The sequence below is a fragment of the Dreissena polymorpha genome, chromosome 8 (genome assembly GCF_020536995.1).
Source record: "Dreissena polymorpha isolate Duluth1 chromosome 8, UMN_Dpol_1.0, whole genome shotgun sequence".
In the NCBI taxonomy this organism is placed as follows: domain Eukaryota; kingdom Metazoa; phylum Mollusca; class Bivalvia; order Myida; family Dreissenidae; genus Dreissena; species Dreissena polymorpha.
In genome coordinates this window covers 25512816-25538306 of record NC_068362.1, presented here as the reverse complement: position 1 = coordinate 25538306, position 25491 = coordinate 25512816, and the positions used below count along the sequence as shown (strand labels likewise).

The 25491-nt window shown below is 34.5% G+C and overlaps 1 protein-coding gene across 1 annotated transcript in view; it reads left to right on the top strand.

The window, feature by feature from the left end:
• Nucleotides 1–23385, top strand: part of LOC127842121 (ribose-5-phosphate isomerase-like) — a 32231-nt gene extending 8846 nt beyond the window's left edge. Inside the window, exons 6-8 of the mRNA XM_052371466.1 lie at nucleotides 19164–19305; nucleotides 20478–20577; nucleotides 21253–23385. Coding sequence (XP_052227426.1) covers nucleotides 19164–19305; nucleotides 20478–20577; nucleotides 21253–21350 — 340 coding nt within the window. The 3' untranslated portion in view covers nucleotides 21351–23385. The remainder of the gene's footprint in view (nucleotides 1–19163; nucleotides 19306–20477; nucleotides 20578–21252) is intronic.
• Nucleotides 23386–25491: the final 2106 nt, after the last annotated feature.

Genomic DNA, 25491 nt, shown 5'->3' with positions numbered 1-25491 from the left:
ATTCTGGTAGCTTCATAAACTTAATAAATTTCTTTACTCTGTGTATTTTTTCTTATATATTTAAAATTAAGTTAACTTCCTTTAACTCTTAAAGGAATTTTTTAAAGAGAAATACTAAGCGTCTCATGTTTTGTTTTTTACATTTCAAATTTAACTTAAGAAATTTATTTAAGAAATTTCTTAACTTAAGTAAAAACTTAAGAAGCTACTGGATTACGGCCCCAGGTGTATATTAAACCATTGAGTAATTAAATTGACATTGAAACTAAATTCTTTTTATTCTTTTTAAATGCCACTGTGATGAATCAATCTTGATGTAAAAAAAGAGTTTATCTTAATAATAACCATACTAAGCCCGAATTCGGATCACGTTCCTTCAAAAACTAGGTCACCAGGTCAAATCTTAGAAAAACTCATTTTACCACTATAGTAGTCATTAATTAAGGTTATGTATCAGGTGAGACAACTCCTACTAATATTGAATATATGAACAAGTTACTTCCCTTTGACTAAAATGTTATTCGTGTTAATTTAGTCTTCCTCTGTCATTTGTTTATAATGTGTGTGTTATTGTAATTTTATGTTCAATGAAATTGTGCCCCTTTCAAAAAAAGTGGCATATAGCAGTTGGATTGTCCGTCTGTATGCCTGTCGGTCTGTGCAAAATTTTGTGTCTCAGCCATAACCTTTACAGACATGGATGGCTTTTGAAATATCTCTTCAAACATGTCCACAATCATAAGTCAATGTGTAGGGCGTAGCTCCCATCTTCCTACCTCAAAGGTCAATGTCACACATAGAGGTTATAAGTAAACTTTGGTCATAAAACAGCCATAAGCTGGCTATATATTAAGTAATTTAAAATAATTTGGCACTGAAATAAACAATAATAGACAACATGTGTCGTGTGTAAAAGACGTCTTCTGACCTCAATGGTCAAGGTGACATTTAGAGGTTCAAATTGAAATTTGGCTCTAAACAGCTTTAAAATATCCGTCTCTTCATAACTTTGCCATATATTGATGGATTTTTGAATAACTTGGCAAAAATGCAATCCATCACCAAGTGACATGTCAAGTTAAAGGTCAAGTTCGCACATAAAAGATCAAATATCAAAATTGGCCTATTTTGACTCTAAATGTGTCATTGAATGTACTATTTTAAAGATAACTTACTTGTTATGTCGACAATAAGGATGACATTGCATTGTATGCACATTGCACAATGCAACTTCCACCTCGGAGGTTGCATTGGCTCATTTATTAATGCATCGCAAAAAGAGGTGGCGCCCTTGATTAAGGACCAAGTAAGTTTGTGGTTTGACGCGCCATTCAACCGCTTGTAACTCTAATGCTGTGCATTGACCGTTCCAATGCGATGACCCAAGTTTTGATGATATTAACCGGTATTGTTTATTCCTTGCTGTTTGTATCGCCCTGTATTATATAGGCTATTTGTGGCTTTACTTAAATAATAGTTCTAGCTTGGGGGTACCTTTTTTGTCTCCTTATAATGCCTCTGGTGTTTCATCGCGTCTTTGCGTTCATACTCAAGTTTTAATTTGGAATAAGCATAAGCATGTTTTTTTGGAAGGCATTGGGTGGTTCTCAAGACGTTTGTAAATAACGGTTGATTCTCTTTAGTCAGGAGCTTTGTACCAAAATTTGTAATAATAAACAATTTAGTGTTTAATTATTGAGTAAGGTAGTTTGAGAACAAATGTATTTGTATTATTGTTTGTATAATATTAAATTCTGCAATTATGATTGAAATCCTAAGCTGGGGAGACGCGTTGATAACCATAATGGTTCAGGAATGCAGTGACTGACTTTCATTTGAAAATGATTGATATCAACCTCTGAGAATTGTTACTTTTAGTTTTTATCTGTTTTGCTTTAAACGTTTCAAAATAATGCATTGTTATGTTGTATTTAATAATCATCACTATGATATAGTGATGTCTATTTTCGTCTCCGTCCACTGTATGTGTTACTTTTGCGTGGGAATGATTCGATCACGTTTGCGAACGTTTTAAGTTTTTGTTTACGTTAGCAAAACAACGCATACGTGGCATAATAAAGATAACTTTGACATTTAACAAAGGTATAGAAGCAGCAATTTAAAGAAATGTCTGTGAACATTGATTAATGTTCTATAAGTTCAAACATTTACAGATTTTGCCTGAAGATTTTTACGTCTCTTCATATCTTAGCAAATCTTTGGACTTTATTTAATATTAAAAATAAGAAATTCGATATACTATATTATCTAAAAAGGTAACCGATGATATTTGAAGTTGGAATAATTATTGTTCAAAATTACCATCAAGATTTTCAATACACATATATCTATCCATTATACTTAAATCTGTTTTTCATGTTAAAGATAATGTATTTGTATTTTGTTTTAGTTCCTTGTCGTGCTTCAGAGTTTTTCAATCCAGCGATGTATTTTTAAACCGATCTTTGCATTTTTTTTTCGGTTTGAGCTACGATCGATTTTCCGTAGGCGTACCGTAGCTTTATTTCATTATCAAGTGACCTAACGCTCGCATACTCAAATATTAACTATGGCTTAAACAATGGTCTCAGAACGTTTCCGATCGTCTCCAAAGTTCAACGATTAAAAAGTGTAGCCTATTAATGGCTTTTGAATTTAAATCCGTTTGCATCGATCAATATATTAATAATTAAATCAGTTACACTTCGTTGAACAATATTGCACAATAAATACATGATCTTAATAACTTGGAAGACAATTTCAGAGTTTAACTGATGGCCCAATAATACCCTAATTTACCAAAATTATGCCATGCAACTCGATGTTTTGTCCTATTGCCTCATTTGCATTATAACGTGACTCAAAGCTCTAAAATTCAAATAACACGAATGGCTTACACGATGGTCTCACAGAACTGATAGCTCAAACTGATGTAAACACCGTGATTGTAAATATGTTTAGATAAACGATAATCTCAATGCATAGCAATTAAAATCAGCAGCAATTAAGGGGAGTATAAGTTTGATTTAATTGCAAATTATTTTGTAAAACATCACCATAACTAAACAACAACAACATTCTGGGATACAATTAAATAAGCTTAATCCAATTTTCTACGCGTTTGACAAGATTTAAGAACCAGCATCATATCGTATTAAGTAATGCAAGATGTAAAATGTCCGAATTAAGGAATTTGTGCCATAAAAAGAGTCGTGTTCCGAGAAAACTGGGCATAATGCATGTGCTTAAAGTGTCGTCCCAGATTAGCCAGTGCAGTCCGCACAGGCTAATCAGGGACGACACTTTCCGCCTAAATTCGATTTTTGCTTAGAAGAGACTTCATTTAAACGAAAAATTTAATTAAAGCGGAAAGTGTTATCCCTGATTAGCCTGTGCGACACTTTACGCACATGCATTATGCCCAGTTTTCTCAAAACGTGACTCAACATATTCCATTTTCAGTGCGCCTGAACTACCTGAAACGCATGAAACACTTTATACGCACACATTTAGTAACTTGAACAAACATACCGGTACATTAGATTGCATATTCGAATTGTGGTGAGATGCGATTCAGATTGCCAGCTTCGACCGCCATTAATGTCTGCAACGTAATATATATTGGGTTCGCAGTAATATTCACTACGATTGAAAGAAAATACACAAAAACACGTAAACATTCATTAATTGTGTGATATTGTAGACCCCTAAATGCATTAATAAACGTTATAGCTAATGAATGATCTATTCCTGTTTTCTCTTGTAAATATACTTTTGACTGAAAAACAACAACAACACCAACACGAACGAGGTATTTTGTCATTCATTAACCGTTTATGTCTAGCGTCTAGAAAAAGGATTTGGCAAACAGCGTAGACCCAGATGAGACGCCGCATTATGCGGTGTCTCATCAGGGTCTGCGCTGTATGCTTAAACGAATTTCTGTAAGAAATATTCTAAATATAGAAATACATATACTAGACATCCCTAATTTTGGAAATAAATTGATCCAAGTTAGAAGGATGAGAGAGTCCACTAGGCTTAAATGGGTAAACCAAAAACTGATAATCGACGTGGAAACTAATGTTAGATTAAGGCTTTGCCGTGCATGCCATCAAAGAAGACCATACTCTCGGTTTTGGGACTTATTTGTTCCCTACCGAGTAAAATTATCGCATACTACACTTTGCACGATTTCGGGCACCAATTGACAACACTCTGGATCAGCAGGCGATTTATTGCTTAAATCTGATGAGTCCGGAGATAGCCGATGTAGCACGATTGCAATAAACAATTGAACGGATTCGAAACTAATTTAAAATCAATTCAATTACTTTTATTATTTGTACCATGATATACCGGATACCGTCAATATATATCGACCAATTTTTACCAGCTGTACAGCTAAACTAAACATTATCAATTTTCCTAAACATCATTATTGGAAATACTTTGTTACAAGGAAATGAAACAAATAAACATAACTAGGAAAAAGAGGAAATGAGCAGCTGTTATAATATATATTGTACAACCGCGTACAGCAAAATAATGTTCGATTGGTTGAATCACAATACGATCATGAATTTACAGAGAGGTAGATATCTCTGCTGCGTCACTGGACGTATAACACAAAGTCTTCAAATCGAATACCATATAGTCTGGGAAAGTTAATGAAATTGGTATCGTCCCGAGTCCTTGATTTAAAACAGTTTAATATGTAAATAAAAAGAAACAGCCTTAGTCGGTTTTTCTATTTTGTTTTTATGTCCCCCAGTCTATACTGGGGAACAAATTGTTTTTGCCCTGTCTGTTTGTTGGTTTGTTTGCGTCAAACTTTAACATTGGTCATACGTTTTGCAATATTGAAGATAACAACTTGATATTTGGCATGCATGTGTATCTCATGGAGCTGCACATGTTGAGTGGTGAAAGGTCAAGGTCATCCTTCAAGGTCAAAGATCAAATATATGGGGGGGGGGGGGGGGCATAGCGTTTCACAAACACATCTAGTTGTTTTTGCATTGTACTGTATTCATGCAATTAATTAAGGCTTGGCGCTGATGAATAGTCTGTTTAAATAAAAAACAATTTATAAAAGGTTGATACACACATACATTATCTCTTAATGGAGAAGCTCATAGTTTGATAAAGCACCGACTGTACAATCTATGACTAAAAAGTGAACGTAAAGTTAACAGCAAATGCGACATGTACAGATTCTTTGAAGTGTTTGTGTTAGTATATATATATTTATTGTAATATATTTATTGTATGGGTTTAGTAAAACAACTTGACCAGAACAAAGGCCTGTACTGTCAAAGAACACAACAATAACCTGAGTAATGTGAAGTTATTGTATAGTAACCTTACAACGATCATTGGTGTGTGTGTGTACAGAACTACACGTGGTTGGTATCGTATGTAACAAAATCCCAATATCTTCCCAATATCTTCTTTTTTTCAAGTCAAGTCAGTTTGGTTTGAGATACCCATACATTCCGTGGTTTAGTGACATTTATTCAAAACGTTTGTCCAAACCATGCGCATGTTCCGTAATTGATTGTTAAGGAAATTAATAGCGGTATTTTTATCAGAACCAATGATTTACCAAATAGTACCTATGGAAAACGAAAAAAACCAACAACGTGCATTTTGTTATTGATAGCGTTTTACTTAACCCTTTGCATGCTGGGAAATTTGTCGTCCGCTACAATGTAGTCTGCAGAATTTCTAAAATTAGCATTTTCTTCAATTTTGTTTCAAATAATACTATAAGAATAGCGAACACTTTGGATCCTGATGAGACGCCACGTTCTGTGGCGTCTCATCTGGATCCAAACTGTTTGCAAAGGCCTTCAAAATTCGGTTTCAGCACTGAAAGAGTTAATCAACAGCTTACCAAATGTGTAATATCCAAGCAAGTGATGAGTGTGTCACAAAAACTACAAGTTCATGCTGCTGATTATTTTATTTGTTCATCAAGACAATACAGAAAAAAAGACAATATCAAAGTCCTTGATATGATGTCGTCGATGTCCATTGTAAATTCGCACGGTCAAAGCAATGCTGTGATCTGGAAAAGAAAACCTTATATAGAGCTTGTACTCATACCTTATATTAATAAGGTAACAAACATTCATAATATAATTTCTGGATATAAAAAACTACCGTGTACCGTATTTGCATAATATGATGCAAAATGTTTATTATTGCATTATTTTGATTGAAAAGCTCGAATGTACCTATAGATATTCACGTTATTTGTTATTAAGGAAACTAAAGTATTGCCATGATATGGTTTATTTAAATTTGAAATTCACGGATACATCTTTTTATTTATCCACAATTATTTCAATGATATTTTTGAAAGAGATTTGAAAGAGATTGTTTGCTATTAAGGGGATAAAGAGAATGTTTGTTCATGTCAGTGTAAGATCGTTTGTTATTTCACTAGTGATAATAATATTATATTTTCACGAGTGGCACAGCCGAGAGTGAAAATATTATTTTTCTATGATCACGAGTGATTTTTTTTACATTTGTTTAGAACGCGTACCACTTTCATACTTATAGATAGATTCTGTAAATCTTTAAATACCTGATGTCTATCAGTACCACTTCCTTGGGCGCCATTTCTTGTGATGAGGCCACCAGCTGAAAGGTTACATAATTTTGTACATGAATATTAGTTGTTTTTTTTTACATAATCGCAGTTTTGTGATGAATAATGAATAATTCAAATTATATTTTATATAAACGTAGGCAACTCCACTTGATATAATAATCTACCTTATTCATATAGTTATTGTTTTCTTTATACATGCAAGCTTTTCTACTTTATTGAACAGTTTGCCTTATTCGTGCATTTGTAACCCAAAATATATGTATGACCTGCGATATCCATAACCGTACCCATGTCCGTGGCCGTGTCCGAATCCGCCATATCCACCATATCCGCCTAATCCGCCATATCCGCCATATCCACCATACCCGCCGAATCCGCCATATCCACCATACCCGCCTCCTCCATATCCACCATACCCGTCTAATCCGCCATATCCGCCATATCCACCATACCCGCCATATCCGCCATATCCGCCGCCCCCACCGCCGTAGAGGCCTGAGCCATAGCCATAGCCGTGGCCGTATCCATGGGGAGTAGCGACAACTGCCCCGACGAGGAGAGCGATCAACGCCAGCGACTTCATGTTGGAGAGACTGTAAAAAGGTCAAAAGAAAATTTAAGTTATACTTAAGCGCTCATGCATATTATTATGGATATGCCATGTTTACCACCTGAAGACTTTAAAGACGAATGCAATATTAAGGTCTGTTTGAGAGATTAATATCCCATGTTTACCACCTGAAGACTTTAAAGACGAATACAACATTAAGGTCTGTTTGAGAGGTTAATATGAACTTCAAAATAGCGGTATTACAATTTTGATCATATATTATTAAAACAATTCTGAAAATCGAACTCAGGGTAATTTACGATAAAATGAAATAAAAAATATAATATAGATGTTTTTACTGAAAATAAGAAATTGAAGTAAAAGCAGTAACGTACCTTTTTGGTTTCGGTTCGCACCTGCCGAGGATCTGAAAATCTGATCCTTTTATACCATTTCTCCTGTCGCGTCTGTAAATGATGAATTAATTAATGTTGTCATTTCGCTTTAATAAATGACAACCACTAACCACAAAATGTGCCAAATATATATCATCCATTTTTAGATTAAATGTTAGTGGTCAAATAAAAATACATCATGGAAATTGATGAGAGAACATTAATTCTTTTAATGACGCACTTCTTATTGCTGAACGCTCCTCATTATTATGCATGAACAATTCGAACCCACATTAATGTTTTTGTCATCAATATACAAAATATTGATGGCGTTATACATAGCAAGGACCTTGCCCTGCTCAAACTGTAGTACGTAACGCGCTTAGTTTTTAACTTAAGTTCAATCAATGAACAATGTCGCTCCGTTCACGCTACATCGACAACTCAAACAGCCTCATAAAGAGACATTTTCACGTTTTGGTAAATTTACATTTTTTTCAGATTTGCAAATGTTCGTTGTAGTTATGATAGTTGCGAAGAAACAGTAATTGTGAACGTTCATTATGCTCTAAAATACCAAATATGTGCATATTTTGACAATTTAATAAACCTGATATAATTAATCGTTACAAACGCGAAACGATTTAATAATTTCCGTTGTTATCGTTATATTTTATGATAGTACGAAGATTGCTTATTTAAATTATAAAATTAACAACTCAACCTATGAACCTATGAGCTCGGATGGCCGAGATGTTTAGGTGCTAGACTTTTACTCAAAGGGTCAGTAGTTCGATCCCTGTTGAAGATTACTTGTTTTCTTTAATTTTATTCCTGTTTTTTTTTTAAATTTTATTCCTGTTTTTTTTATGCCCCCTTTTGAAGGAAAGGGGCATATAGTGATCGGACTGTCCGTCTGTCCGTCTTTCCGTCACACTTTGCGTTTAGATTTTGAAAAATGCTCATAACTTCTATGTCCCTTGAGATATAACCTTCATATTTGGTATGCATGTGTATATGGACAAGGCCTTCCCATACGCACAATTTTTTTTTACCCCTGTGACCCTGACCTTGAACTTAGGGCCCGCGTTTAGGTTTCGAAATCTGCGTTTAGGTTTAGAAAAATGCTCATAACTTCTATGTCCCTTGAGATATAACCTTCATATTTGGTATGCATGTGTATATGGACAAGGCCTTTCCATACGTACAATTTTTTTTACCCCTGTGACCTTAACCTTGAACTTAGGGTCCGCGTTTAGGTTTCGAAATCTGAGTTTAGGTTTCGAAAAATGCTCATAACTTCTATGTCCCTTGATATATAAACTTCATATTTGGTATGCATGTGTATATGGACAAGGCCTTTCCATGCGCACACATTTTTTTACCCCTGTGACATTTACCTTGAAGTTAGGGTCCGCGTTTAGGGTTCAAAATCTGCGTTTAGGTTTCGAAAAATGCTCATAACTTCTATGTCCCTTGAGATAAAGCCTTCATATTTGGTATGCATGTGTATATGGCAAAGGCCTTTCCATACGCACAAAAATTTTGACCCCTGTGACCTTGTCCTTGAACTTAAGGTCTGCGTTTAGGTTTCAAAATCTGCGTTTTGGTTTCGAAAAATGCTCATAACTTCTATGTCCCTTGAGATATAGCCATCATATTTGGTATGCATGTTTATATGGACAAGGCCTTTCCATACGCACACAAATTTTTACCCCTGTGACCTTGACCTTGAATTTAGGGTCCGCGTTTAGGTTTCAAAATCTGCGTTTAGGTTTCGAAAAAGGCTATAACTTCTATCAAAGCGTTTATAGGGGGCATATGTCATCCTATGGTGACAGCTCTTGTTTTTAATGAAGCTACCTAGTTCATATGTCAACATTTATCAAATTAAAGCATATAATGACAAATTTCAACGCATTCCGAAATCGGTGAAAAGGTTCCTTTAACGTGACCTTGCGTAAGAATAACGTATGCTGGAATGAGTATTTGTTAACCAGGTTTTCCGAAGGAAAAAACTGGTTATTAGATTGGCGAATGCGGGCGGGCTGGCTGGCTGGCTGGCTGGCGGGCTGGCTGGCGGGCTGGCGGAACAAGCTTGTCCGGGCCATAACTATGTCGTTCATTGTCAGATTTTAAAATCATTTGGCACATTTGTTCACCATCATTGGACGGTGTGTCGCGCGAAATAATTACGTCGATATCTCCAAGGTCAAGGTCACACTTTGAGTTCAAAGGTCAAAAATGGCCATAAATGAGCTTGTCCGAGCCATAACTATGTCGTTCATTGTCAGATTTTAAAATCATTTGGCACATTTGTTCACCATCATTGGACGGTGTGTCGCGTGAAATAATTACGTCATTATCTCCAAGGTCAAGGTCACACTTTGAGTTCAAAGGTCAAAAATGGCCATAAATGTCCCTTGAGATATAACCTTCATATTTGGTATGCATGTGTATATGGACAAGGCCTTTCCATACGCACAACAATTTTGACCCCTGTGACCTTGACCTTGAAGTAGGGGTCTGCGTTTAGGTTTCAAAATCTGCGTTTAGGTTTCGAAAAATGCTCTTAACTTCTATGTCCCTTGAGATATAACCTTCATATTTGGTATGCATGTGTATATGGACAACGCCTTTCCATACGCACACAAATTTTGACCGTCCGTCCGTGTGTCCGTCCGAAAACTTAAACGTTGCTCATAACTTTTGCAATATTGAAGATAGCAACTTGATATTTGCCATGCATGTGTATCTTATGAAGCTGCACATTTTTAGTGGTGAAAGGTCAAGGTCATCTTTCATTGTCAAAGGTCAAAAAAAATAAATTCATGTGCATATCTCCAATGTCAAGGTCGCCATGACTAAAAATATATTTATTTTAAAACAAACTTACAAAGGGGGTTAATTTTCTTTGTTCATTTCAAAAGTTCAGTTTGAGTTGTCTCCCTTTATCAGATTTTTTTTCACAATGAAAACCTGGTTTTGTGACAATTTTGTCCCTTGTTCATTTTTTTTTTCGTTTGGGCGCGAAAACAGACAAAGCCGAAAGGCCGAAATCAATGAGCTATTGACTACACAATAGTTAAATGTTTAAAAGCAGTTACAATTCAAGCGAATAACGTTTGTTTTCGGTATATGATACATGTATGCTTTATATTTTCATTTATATTAATAATTTGTTTTGTTGCCTCGTAATCTGATTAAACGTTTTTTGTGTGTGTGTGCTTCATAGAACTAAAAAACAACAGATAATAATTGTGAATCATTGGTATAACTTAATACAAAGACACTAACTGGTATAAACTGACCGATGTTAAGTTGTTGCTTTCTCCATTGCTGGAGTACTCCTTTCACAATGGTTAAGGCAATACCCCATAAACGTTTCGGAATTTATCCAAATGTGCGTTGATGAGCAATCATAAGTATCGCAGCGACCCTAATATGGAGCGTTACACAATAATGTTTTTATGTGTAACACTTAAAAGACAACTCATTCATTCAAGCTACCAGAATGTACTTATACAAGTTTTACATTTGTGTATTGTATTTTTTTTAGTTGGGTCAATATGCTATACAAATTAATGACCAGTTACCAATGCAGTCTTCTTTAGCTCAATTATAAGGCAATGAAAACGTTAACACAATAAAATGTAATGATAATGACACTTCGCGCAAATGCAATACATGTTCTTCCCTCACTCGCATTGTTATTAAAAAAGAGAGCTGTATGTATTATTTGTTGTCTTGTCAGTTTACAAATAATTATCGTAAGATTTACAGAAATGTATACTTAACAAATTTTCGGAACAACTTATCATAAACCAAGCTTATTACAGACTCGATCTTTACACTGGGAATGATTACCATTACGTATTGTTGTTTATGTTGTTGCTGTAGGATTGAACTTGTAATGCTATACTCTTTATTGAATTATACTGTATAATTAAAGCCAAATACAAGTTCAAAAAATGGTGTTTTCACCAGGGCGCTGGGTAGTTCTTATATTGCTATAGTTAAAACACGTGAAAGCTCTTAAAGTCACATTTTTGGCCATTCTGCATGATACTTTGTTAGAACGTTTGTGCTTTTGTTATGTCGGCCAAGATCGAAAATAGGTCCGGTCCGTTGCAAAAAACATGGCCTTCAAGGCCGTGGAGTTGTCATTGTGTAGCATAGTGCAACTGGTTAGTTTTTTTTTTATAATAATGAACTTTACACAGTGCCGTTACTGCTCTGCAACCGCAGTATTATGTCAATCACAGTGCCGTTACTGCTCTGCAACCGCAGTATTATGTCAATATCCCCGTAAAAGCGGGAATTTGAAATCATTCTTATCAGTTGAGTTAATGTGTTACAAATGTGCTATGCGTATGGTTTTGTGCGCATCACGTTTTGACATTCATATTTTGTCATGCTTTTTCTCCTGATAAAGTTTCCTGATATTGATTTATTGCTATAATAATGTATCTAGAATTATTTCTTTGTCATTTAGTACTTTAATTCTTCTTAACTCCACATTCTCTGGATTGTTTAGTTCCTTCGAGTCGCAGGCAAGCGCCACATGGCCGATTGCACTCGTGTCTCGTTTTTTTTATGTATTTGGGTACACATTTGTTTGTTGCTATTGTACATTAGAGTAAGATTGTATTGGTAATTGAAAATTTGGTCGTTTGATTTTTTTTTTATTAAACATATAATATTATCAATATTTATTTTTCTAATAAAATTCTATAGTCCAGTGACAAACAAAAAGAAAACATTCAAATGAATTACATGTATATTAAAATACATGACGCTGAAACAGAAAAAATAGGATAGGATAGTGCAGATGTACTCGTATAGAATATTGGAAACAGGTAAGACATAAAAATAAGGGTTCCCTAAAAAACGAAAAGTGAAACAAATTAAGGGGAAATAAGTCGTGTTTTCTGGGTCGTAGACATCTGTATCAAATCAATATTTATTAACAAATAAACTTCAGTAACGACTTGACAGATACATAATTCTTGTCATTGTTTATGTCACTTGAATGTGTTCACTGTTGTATATGTCGGTACGTGATGTTTTTCTTTGATCTCGCTGTTGTCCAGCTAAGATGATATCGAAACATCGTAGTAATGATGACATTCATCTTGTCCTTAACGTGTTTATTTGCTGGCGAACATGCTTAATAAACCGAATTTTAAAGCCTCAACAAATAATCAATTTCTTTTGGTTGTGTAGCCTTTTTGTGAGTCGTGATTGTTATAAATCATGGCGCTTGTTTTTTGGCTGACATTTATTTAGATTGATTGAGTGTTATGTGATCTTAAGACACGCTTTACGCTCATGCTTCATGTAGTTCCAAAGTGAGCGTAGTAAAACATTGGCTTTGTTAGTGAGCGTAGTTAAACATTGGCTATGTAAGTGAGCGTAGTAAAACATTGGCTATGTAAGTGAGCGTTGTAAAACATTGGTTTTGTAAGTGAGCGTAGTAAAACATTGGTTATGTAAGTGAGCGTAGTAAAACATTGGCTATGTAAGTGAGCGTAGTAAAACATTGGCTATGTAAGTGAGCGTAGTAAAACATTGGCTATGTAAGTGAGCGTAGTAAAACATTGGTTTTGTAAGTGAGCGTAGTAAAACATTGGTTATGTAAGTGAGCGTAGTAAAACATTGGCTATGTAAGTGAGCGTAGTAAAACATTGGCTATGTAAGTGAGCGTTGTAAAACATTGGCTATGTAAGTGAGCGTAGTAAAACATTGGCTATGTAAGTGAGCGTTGTAAAACATTGGTTTTGTAAGTGAGCGTAGTAAAACATTGGCTATGTAAGTGAGCGTAGTAAAACATTGGCTATGTAAGTGAGCGTAGTAAAACATTGGCTATGTAAGTGAGCGTTGTAAAACATTGGTTTTGTAAGTGAGCATAGTAAAACATTGGTTATGTAAGTGAGCGTAGTAAAACATTGGTTTTGTTTCCAATTATTGTTAAAACGTTATTTTAATTACAGGTATAAAATTAGGTGTGGGTAAAATATGACTATACATAATATCCTCTTATTATTCCTATATGGTGTTCTTAAATTCTTCAAAATCTGTATTCTGAGCTGTCCCCTTTTGTGTGGGCTGACGGTATCGCCACTTTTCAGGCACTACTAAACCGGTCGACGCATATACTTATATTCAGACAAGTGTCATTGTTTTGTATCTTGTTTAAGCATTGAACGACGGATAAGTCATTGATGTCAGCTCTTCAATATATGACCAAATGTAATTTATACTCCACATGTCTTCTTGATGTGGAATGTACAAGTATACGTTCCAATAATACCTTTTTTATCTGCTACATAAACTGTTATAAATGTACAAGATAAAGTTAACATCAGTGCGAGGTAAATATTGAAGTGCTTTTGAAAAAAAAAACATGTATAGAGACAGTAAATATATTTAATCATGCATAAACATGAATGCAATTGATTTAACTTGTGAAGACACGTTTTTATTAAAAACTTCTTTTTGTACGGATATTCAAAACATACCCTTTCTGCAAAATATAGCAAAAATACAACGCTAGAAAGTATCAGAAACGTGAATTTTAAGGTAAAGATACATAATTGTTTTCACGCGGTTGCATGTGTACATATACACAAAGACATTTGATTTTTAGTTTTTAGACTATAACCCATGCAATAAATTGTATATTGAAAAGATGCTAACCACGATTTGTTATGTTGACTTTTTCAATAAAACAATCAACCATATTGCTAAATGTTAGAAATATAATGTGTCATGGTGTTGATAAGTATTTTTATTTTGGAATACATCCACATTTGTTTTGTGTTTATATAAACCAGTGCATGTACAGTGACAAAAGTGTTAATTAATTGCGCCATTATAGGGGTTACCAAAAATATTAAGTTTGAGTCAAACACAAAATTATGTTTATATGTACATAAAAGGAAGATAAGCCAGTTTACCAAAGTCTGCAATTCTAATCGGCATTTCATGTTTTGAGATTATGATGTTAACGTGATCAATATCAATGGACATTTATCATAGATATATATTGTAGGAAACCGTATGTTTCTCTCGCGACGGTACAATTCAGTCAGTCATCGTTTTGCGTTTGTGTTATTGTGTGAAAAAGTAATTGAAAAGTTACACTGACAAAAATTAGCAAAGCTGTTTCATCATTTCCTTTTTCAAAGATTTGGGTAATCCATTAGCATTATATTGAATAGCACTCATACGTTGGGTCGCTTTATGAAACGGCACATAATCGATCATCAAACACTATATCACTCTGTTTGCGACTTGTTGTGATACGTAATTGATTGAATTACACATCAATGATAAATGATAGAAAGGCGGTTTCATAACGGGACAGCTACTTTATTATAGATAAAACCAATAAAAACGTTGTAGATTGTTAATCATTCGCGCATTATTGTTTCATATTTCTCTGGCAGTCAAGCTTCATCAGATTGAGGGCAGCATTTCTGTTTGAAATTGAACTAGATTGGAGACGTTGCTTTTTGTCGTCGCTCATGTAGCTAGTACATGTGACTATCAGCCTGTTGCCTCGTGCTTTCGAATATGCAAAATAACCGATGGCTCATTTTGGCCCTTTAACACAACATTGAAGGCTGCCTTCTGAATGGGCTTGTCGGTGATCTGAACATTCGAAAAAAAAAAATCTTTCAAAAATCTGTGATATATTTGCGTCCTTAAAATTCGTATTCTGTGCAATTTGTTGCAGTGATTGTAATGTGTGTATGTGTTTGGCTTGTTATTTGGTCTTGTTTCGGATTGCTTTGCAGTATGTTAGTGTAATATAGAAAGTACCCATATATATATATATATATATATATATATATATATATATATATATATATATATATATATATATATATATATATATATATATATATATATATATATATATATAATATATATATATAGCGCTCGATATGTTTTGATAATATATAGTTTTAAATTATAGAACATGATATTCACGTCATGATTGCAATGCCTTAGTAAGAGATATAAGAATAATACAACGTACCGTAATCCTGATTTGAACCATACGTACATTTTTTTGCTACGGTCTGTATCCTAGTATCATAGACATTGTTTGTTTATTACGTTGTTTTAAAAATCATAACAGAGAAAATTGGAATGTTAAAAATAAAAATTAAGATCTGAGAGACATGATGAGGCTTCACAGTGAACCAATTTAATACTAGCATTCATCGTGCTCAACATGTTAAAACAATTTAAATGTGTAGCTTTGTTATTTAATGTTGTGTTTAACATGGCAATAAAACAGTCCGTTTCACCATGTACGTGCACTTTAAATTTACACCCACACACATTTACTTTATCCTAATAATTCGATAATAAGTGATTATTATTTAGTTGATTGTTTATACATGATTTACTTTATTTGTGGTTGCAATAGAATGTATTGGCATGATATATTAAAAAGCGACCGTTTGAAAATATATGGTTTAGGAGTAAACGATGTTTAATTTGCTTAATACGGGCAGACCTATGTACTGAATAAACCATACGGAAGCATGACATGTAGGGGATAAATACGGCTGTCTTTCGCTGTAAAGATTGATATTTATGCATATATACAAAGAATAATCTTAGCGTATATATCTAAAGTAGTGACTAGAGGCAGAAGAGAATATTAACCTACACCTTTCAGTGTTATCTTGTTTTTGTTTATGTACGTTGCTACAACACATTCATTTTAGTTAAGAATGGCCGTGTATTATCACAACTATGAACAATATGTAAATGCAAATTATTTTATGACGAAAGAGGACTTTTAACCATAGAAAAGTCAACGTTTAACAGTATAATTGATTGTTTTATCATATCAACACCAAAATCTGCATTTGTTTTTCATAGTATATAGTAGTGGATGCAAACGAGTATTTCTCTCCAGATTTCGTTTCTGGGTTTCAGTTTTTTGCTATATTATATAAAAGCCTTCTAAACCACGTCAAACTTTCAACTCGACATCATATGGGACAATATTCTTCTTCCCGTAGGTTGATATTTTATGTATAACGTCGACAGGTGATATTTTAAGTTCGCGAATACATCATGACACATATTGCAGTATAATACTTGCAACTTTTGACTGAGTGTATGGTATGTATTGCAAGGAAGATGTTTTTCTACATGCATCTTTAAACGGTTCAATACGTTTTCCAATTATGATAAATAATTATATCGGTTGTACATATGACACACTATTGTAAAACACGTTTATGTTTGGGTACAATGTTCTTTCAAAACGCGATAAAAGAACGACATTTATACAATGAAGATCAATTTTGAAATGAAACACACAAACATCGTTTTGGTGTCATGCGTTCAAAAAATAAATTAAACTTTAATAAACTTTGGTAAAGTTATCACACGCATTACAAGAGTAGGTGTCATCATAATTGTGAACCTGTAAGAGTGACAGACACTGGTATCTTGAACGAGACACAATTATTTCACAGTGAAAGCATAGTAAAATCTTTTCGATTTTTAAGTTGAAATCAGCAGATTTGTAATTAACCATATTCGTATGATAGTATCAGCCTTGCTTCTTGTGATGGAAACTGGCAAATAAAGCAGCACTGCAAGTTGATGTATGCAAAACACGCTTTCTTCGTTTTCTGCGCAAATCTTGTTTATGTGTTGTTGTTGTTTAAAGAAAAAAATGAAATTATAAGAAAATCGTTTTAAAGTCATTTTTATCAATAATAATTGTAATTTTCAATTTCAAGTACTGTTACTTTATGTTTATTGAGCAAATCAGACATGTTATGTGACAAAAAATCCCTGAGCTCTGATGACATGCATGATTGATTGAAATGTAATGTTTCATATTGTTATGCCCCCCTTCGAAGAAGAGGGGGTATATTGCTTTGCACATGTCGGTCGGTCGGTCTGTCGGTCGGTCGGTCCGTCCACCAGGTGGTTTCCGGATGATAACTCAAGAACGCTTAGGCCTAGGATCATGAAACTTCATAGGTACATTGATCATGACTCGCAGATGACCCCTATTGATTTTGAGGTCACTAGGTCAAAGGTCAAGGTCACTGTGACCCGAAATAGTAAAATGGTTTCCGGATGATAATTTAAGAACGCTTATGCCTAGGATCATGAAACTTGATAGGTAGATTGATCATGACTCGCAGATGATCCCTATTGATTTTCAGGTAACTAGGTCAAAGGTCAAGGTCACGGTGACCCGAAATAGTAAAATGGTTTCCGGATGATAATTTAAGAACGCTTATGCCTAGGATCATGAAACTTGATAGGTAGATTGATCATGACTGGCAGATGACCCCTATTGATTTTCAGGTCACTAGGTCAAAGGTCAAGGTCACGGTGACCCGAAATAGTAAAATGGTTTCCGGATGATAAACCAAGAACGCTTATGCCTAGGATCATGAAACTTGATAGGTAGATTTACCATGACTCGCAGATGACCCCTATTGATTTTGAGGTCACTAGGTCAAAGGTCAAGGTCACGGTGACCCGAAATATTAAAATGGTTTCCGAATGATAACTCAAGAACGCTTATGCCTAGGATCATGAAACTTGATAGGTAGATTGATCATGACTCGCAGATGACCCCTATTGATTTTCAGGTCACAAGGTCAAAGGTCAAGGTCACGGTGACCCGAAATAGTAAAATGGTTTCCGGATGATAACTCAAGAACGCTTTTGCCTAGGATCATGAAACTTGATAGGTAGTTTGATCATGACTGGCAGATGGCCCCTATTGATTTTCAGGTCACTAGGTCAAAGGTCAATGTCACGGTGACCCGAAATAGTAAAATGGTTTCCGGATGATAACTCAAGAACGCTTATGCCTAGGATCATGAAACTTCATAGGTACATTGATCATGACTGGCAGATGACCCCTATTGATTTTCAGGTCACTAGGTCAAGGGTCAAGGTCACAGTGACATAAACATATTTACAAAATGGCTGTCACTACAACTGAGAGCCCATATGGGGGGCATGCATGTTTTACAAACAGCCCTTGTTTATGAAACGATTTGCGCATACAAGTTGCGTTTAAACTGGTTCTTTCGCTGTAAAGTAACTATATAAATTATGATAACACCTATGACCCATAAATAATTAAATAACCACAGCATTATTAAAGGTGATGATTACGGAAATATCAGGTCACATGATAATGTATGTGTAATTTAATTTGTATCGCCAGTTTGTGATTTCTTGTTCACATGTGTATATTACAAATAACTGTTGACATCAAAGGTTGCATATTTGCCATAGCAATAGGTTCGACACTTAAATGAACGTGGTACATTATTGTCGTACCTCAGTGGGCTTTGTCGTTGCTTGTACGTAAACTATAGCCTTGTATGCGGTAAAGATTTTATTCGAAATAGTATTTTGAAATAAAATATATTCCTAAACTTTGTTTCTGATTGTGAGTGGATGGGCATAACCACAACTGCAAACTCGTGTATACAAAATTGTAAAATTTAACTTACACAAGACAACACGGTTACATAGAGAATATGATCACCCTCACACTGTTTTTCTCGGAATGTTTCAGGAAGGATGTCTCCGTGTTGGGTACCAACTGGAAGGGCGGGGTACCGATAGAGGTGGTTGACCTAGCGTACAGGCCCGTCATGTTGCAGCTAGAAAGGCTCCTAAGGGGGCAGGCAACGCTCCGAATGGCAGTCAAGAAAATGGTAAGTATTATGTAATAGGCTCATGGTGGCATTGTTTGCTCAGATCCCATTAATGCCTTATGGCAGTTAAGAAAATGGTAAGTACAATGACATGTGTTTATGTCAGTCAAGAAAATGGTAAGTGCGAGGTCATATAACTAATGGTGGCATTCTACGTGCAGAGTGTGCTCCTGTTGTGCTATGGGGGTTTTCAACTCAGTCAAATTGATGGTCATTGCGGGATGTGGATGGGAGATAAACAATACAATAAAATATGTAAAGGTAAGAATTGTTCTTGCAGAGGACATGGAACGAAATTGAAATCATCACATCTCTACCGTATAACACACCAAACTTTTCGTTAGTAATTAAAACTAGGTATCCATGTACCAAAGGGGACAAAATGTTTCATGGCGCTCACATGAGGAACTAAACTGCTTTTAGCTGATAGTGTTTAAAAAGTATTGGAATGAAAGGACTACCTCCCAGATTATCGTGTCAATTGTTTTCAAAGGACCTGAACCAGTTTGAAACGATAGCTGTGACATCATTAAAGTAATTGTTCTGAGCAATTTTGACGTTGGTTGTTAATAGAAGTTACTTCTAGATTTGTCAGAAGGAAACAAACACATTAACAACAGCATACTAATTGATTGGCAATAAGCTCATATGCTCATTATAAGAATATAATGTACAGGTGAATTAGAACTCTTTTGTAGTCATGGCGCCGTTGTTTATTAATTTATGGACAATAGGTCTGCAGATTTGCATCAAACTAAGCCTAGAGAATATACGCTAACAAATAGACGCATAAGTATTATTGGTGGAGAGTTTATGAAAGCATTGGAGCTTAATTAAAACGACGAAAAGACATACACCAAAAAGACCGAACCATATTCGAATGTAATGAATAAAACAGCCTCAGAAGAGCTTGGAGCGGAATCTCGTTTTTGAATCTTTAAATTCAGTGTGTTTTTGTGGCAGGAAAACGATAGATATATAATATTGTTGTTGCGCAAAAGAATTGTTTTGATTTCAATATGATTTTAAAATGTTTTAATTTTAGTTGAAAATAAAACTCAATCATATATAGTATTTCAACAGTATAGTATTTAATCTAAAGGATAAATTTTGGCATGTCCAAGCAATATTTGTTATTTGCGTAACCTGACATTCCATGGTTCTGGTTTCAGGGACCCGTTGTTACAGACAATGGCAACTTCCTCATTGACTGGGTGTTCGATAAACCAGGCGACTGGGCACATATCAACACCACCCTGAAAATGATACCTGGTAGACATTTACACCATGATATCTTTAGAATTTTTAGAAATTTATTTCTTAATGTATATTTAAATTCACGAACTCAAAGAAACTCCTTATCAATTTGTAGAAAAAAAATGTGTACGTGGGTATTTCGGTCCTGTTTGTTTCCTATTGCTTGTTGCATGCTTAAATACTTATGTAAAAGCATGCTTATTTAAAATTAAGAATTCATTCATGAATGTTTCAACATTATTATGCCACTAACAGTCGGAGGCATTTAGCATTGCACTTGATCGTCCGTCTTTATTTATGTCCCACTTTTTCCCGCAGATCTTCTTAACTGCTAGGTAGGTCAAACGCTTATAACTGAATAACGTTACTGTGTAGGTGAATGTAAAGGGAAACATTGGTTGCTTCCAATGTTTTCACCATTATGGCCTTTTGAATCGGGTCATCTTTAACTGACTGGTAGCTATGTCTATGTCCTAACATGTTGTGTGCGGACATCAGTGTCTTTGACACATCTTGCTAAAATTGTTACACTCAGAAGTCGTAATCATCGTCCATATTTTACTAATTAAAACACAACTACTTGTCATGTAAACATTTAAAGAATCATGTAAATATTGAAACGATTTATTCATAAGTCGAGTTGAATGATGATTGATTAATGCTTCAAGTGTTAATATTTTCGTTTTTCAGGAGTGGTAGAGACTGGCTTGTTTGTCAATATGGCCAAGAAGGCTTATTTTGGCAGATCTTCCGGTGAAGTGCACACTAGAGAACCAACACACACCTGAGGAATCCAGACTTGATTATGTGACCATTATCCTAATCATGTTTGTATTCTTATGAAAACAACGTCGCGTTAAGGTGGTCATAAGTCTCATAAACGTATAGCAAAGGTTATACTACATCACATAAAAATGGTTGTACTTTGGATTTGGAGCTTAAATTCTCATCTATGATAATTTGTTTTCATATCATAGGGCTTAACCATTATAAATTGACTGAAATATGGGTAGAGGGGATAATTATCCTATGTTTGAGAACCTATTTGTCCGGGTTTACTAATTTTACTGATTTTAAAAGCATGTGTGTGTGAAAAAACACAGTTATATGAAATAATGTAATGTTTAACATGGTTTTGCTGAAATATGCATTTGCCGTTATTAATAGAAGTGCAGCATTTAAAACAAATTTGGATCTGTCACAAATGTTTGTCACGGTTTTAAAGTGAAATATTGTTTTGTAAATTGTGTACTTAATATTTTTCAACAATCAAGTGAACTACTTTTGATGAGGTAATGCGGTTTAGATATGGTCAATTGTGCGGCGCATTTAGTAGATGTGCCAATGAATATAAACACATACAAATTAATAAATTATTAATTGTACAATAATCAACAATTGTTACCGTCACGGTAAGTTTCAATACATTCCATTAATTATAGATATTTATGAAGATGAAAATTGTAATGCAAAATTATAACGTAACTCAAAGCTCGCATGTTCAAATAAAATCTTTTGTTTACACAGACTCAAGATGGTCTTGCAACTGAGTGTTTGTGTCGTATATTATATAAAGGAATACAAATCTTAGACCGGTATTCAAAAATGTCGTAAGAAAAACAAATCCTTAGATGTTATCACATTCCCTGAGCTGTTCGTGGTTTTTCGACAATCGACGTTGACATTATTGTTATACCAAGATTTTAATATGCCTCCGAATGAGGGCATATAGTGATCGGACCGTCCGTCCGTCTGTCCGTCCTTCCGTCACACTTTGCGTTTTGGTTTCGCATTTAGGTTTCGAAAAATGCTCATAACTTCTATGTCCCTTCACATAGCAACTTGATATTTGGCATGCATGTGTATCTCATGGAGCTGCACATTTTGAGTCGTGAAAGGTCAAGTTCATCCTTCAAGGTCAAAGGTAAAAAACATCTTTTAAAGCGGCGCAGTAGGGGGCATTGTATTCTGACAAACACATCTCTTGTTTTTCATGTAATTAAAGAAAACAACACTAGTCGGTTTTGTTACTTTTTCGATGTATTCTGAACAAAATTCTTGCACACTTTACTAATACTCCTTTTTTCGGGCTCCAATCGACAATTAATCGGATTCAAAATTATTTTGAGATAAATTCAATTCCTTTAATTTTATTATCACAATAACAACCCATAATGTATATCGCTCCATTTTTACCAACGATACACTTGTAGTAAGTAAACATAAATAATTCGAGTAAACATGTTTAAAAACGTATTGTTTCGAGAATTTTAAACAAACGACATTATAAGAAAAAAGCTGAAATTAGCAGCAGTTATGATATTATATTAAATGTTCAAATGTTTGAATCAAACAAGATACGATTTTGAATAATTGTGAGATGAATATTCGGATGCTTCACGGGCCGCTTTATGCTATATTTTTACTTGCAAACAAGTTTTTATAAAATTATCAAATTCACTACCATCTGCTCGGGATATGGTAATTAAACGTTGTTAGTAATAATTATTATTGATAAAAAACGACCACGGTTTAGAATGAAAACAAAAATGCACGGCCATCGTGGGTATTTCGATTTTCGAATTATATTTGCAATTTTACTGCATGCAAATCTTTATGATATCTTGCGATATACTCGGGAACGTTTCTTTTTCACAAAATGTTGATTTTCTTTTATACTCTAAGGCTTACAGACTGTAAATGTTATGACTTCAAAACTAAGGATGAAGAAAACAGCAATCACAGTATGTTCAGATGCTATGCAATGTTTGTGGTAAAAGAAATGTATTTTATGGGGTTTATGAAACAAAATGAAAAGATCAACGGCTTTTGTTTATTCCTGTAAAAGAACACAACTGAAAATAACCTGAGTATTTTATTTTATTTATAGTTATCTAACATCAACCGTTGGTGTTTGTGTGGTGTAAAAGGACGTTGAAATCTTAAGTTGAAAATCACATCATCTGCTATTTACTTAACTCCAGTAAGTTTGGTTTGAGATTTACCCTTCGAGGTATGGTTACATTTATCAAAAACGTGTGTTGAAACCGTTCGCATGTTCAGTAGTTGATTGTTTCAGTAACCAAAAATCCGTACTATATAACCAGGATCATGTGACTGTGTGGGATTCCCCCTTTTCACTTTAACAGATGTATACACGACGGTTAGTGGTGCCTTTTTTCAAATAACTTTTAAAAATTATTTTTCTTAAGAATTTCAACTAGTGCATAAAAGACAGATTGTAATGCTGCTTATGGCAATGTGAAATACATCGGAATTACTTTATTTAATGAGATTAGCCTGTGTTCTTGCTAAAAAATTCGGTATCTACTGCATTCATTGTACACTGTAATGCTTCACGCAAAGTGAAATTTTGTCAACGATTTTAGACTTATTTAAGGATTTATTCTTATACCTCAAGATATCAGCACAAACGGCAAGAAAAACTTGTATGCACTAAAGACTTTTGCAAATGTATTTCAATAACTTGAGATTTTTGCAAAAATAAAGTTCTTAACGGAGTGTTAACATTCTGTCCAGACCGTGTGTAAAACACGGGGAAACCGCGTTGATTCTGCACCCTGATAACAGAACCAAAGATTTACACAAAGTTATCTTGAAAACATAGGAAAAGGCAACTTCATATAAGTGGTTACTAATGGCGGTCGATACATGGTTTATTCATACAAGTGAGTGCGTGACAGTAACTACCAATTTCTGATCCCGAGGTTGCTTAACAAGACAATACAAAAATAGTCTAGAGATTATCAACGTCCTTCGTTTGGTGTCGTCGACGTCAATTTTGAAATCCCACGGTAAAGCCATTATGGGCTCTGAAAGAGAAAACAAAAGAAACTATTCACTAACCAGATATTGCATTGATATGGGAACAAACATTCATCAAATATTACCGGAGATCAAAAAGAATACTGTATTTGCATCATAGGTAGCAAAATACATAATATTGCATTATTTGGATTTAAAAGCTTTGAATGTATATACAGTGTATATGAACTGGGGTAGATCGCACGCAAGAAACTGGTGTGGAATATGTGTGGAAACTATTAACTGTTGTTCACAATATCCGCCAACGTCTGATTTTTCAATGATTTCGTGCGAGCTTTTGAAAGATTTGTACATTTAACATACTTATTCGACACTATCCGTACGAGCCGAATGATCTACTGATATCCATTTAACATTTTATATAAAAGATTTTTGTTATATGGTTTAATTTGAAATACATGGATACCATATATGCTTTTTTAATAGTTGTATTGTTGATCCACAATAACTAATGGTAAAGTGAAAAAAGGTTCTGCTATTAAGGATGTAATATTATATAAATAATAAAAATACATGACAGATATATGTCTATTGTTAATTGAAGAACGACAAAAACACTGATAAACACATTCTAATTTTCATTTTGAACACACCGGTATCTCCTTAAAGAGTTTCTTGAGTTCCATCTTTTGCTATTATTTTCAAATGGGTTCATTGATATCTATTATTATGGTTGTATAGTTCTGCAACGAAACACTGCTATTGCGTTTCATATATGATAGATTATATCTTAAACAAGATGTGTTTGTGAAACACTATGTCTTCCCCCATAAATTTGATCTTGAAGGATAACCTTGACCTTCCACGACTCAAAATGTGCAGCTCCATGAGATACACATGCATGCCAAGTATCAAGTTGCTATCTTCAATATTTGACATTTGACATTGTAGAATGACCTTGACATTGACCTTTCACTACTCAAAATGTGCAGCTCCATGAGATAAACATGCATGCCAAAAATCAAGGTGCTATCTTCAATATTGCAAAATTTATGGCCAATGTTAAAGTTTGACGCAAACCAACAAACCAACAGACAGGGCAAAAACAATATGTCCCCAAGTATAGACTGGGGAACATAAAAA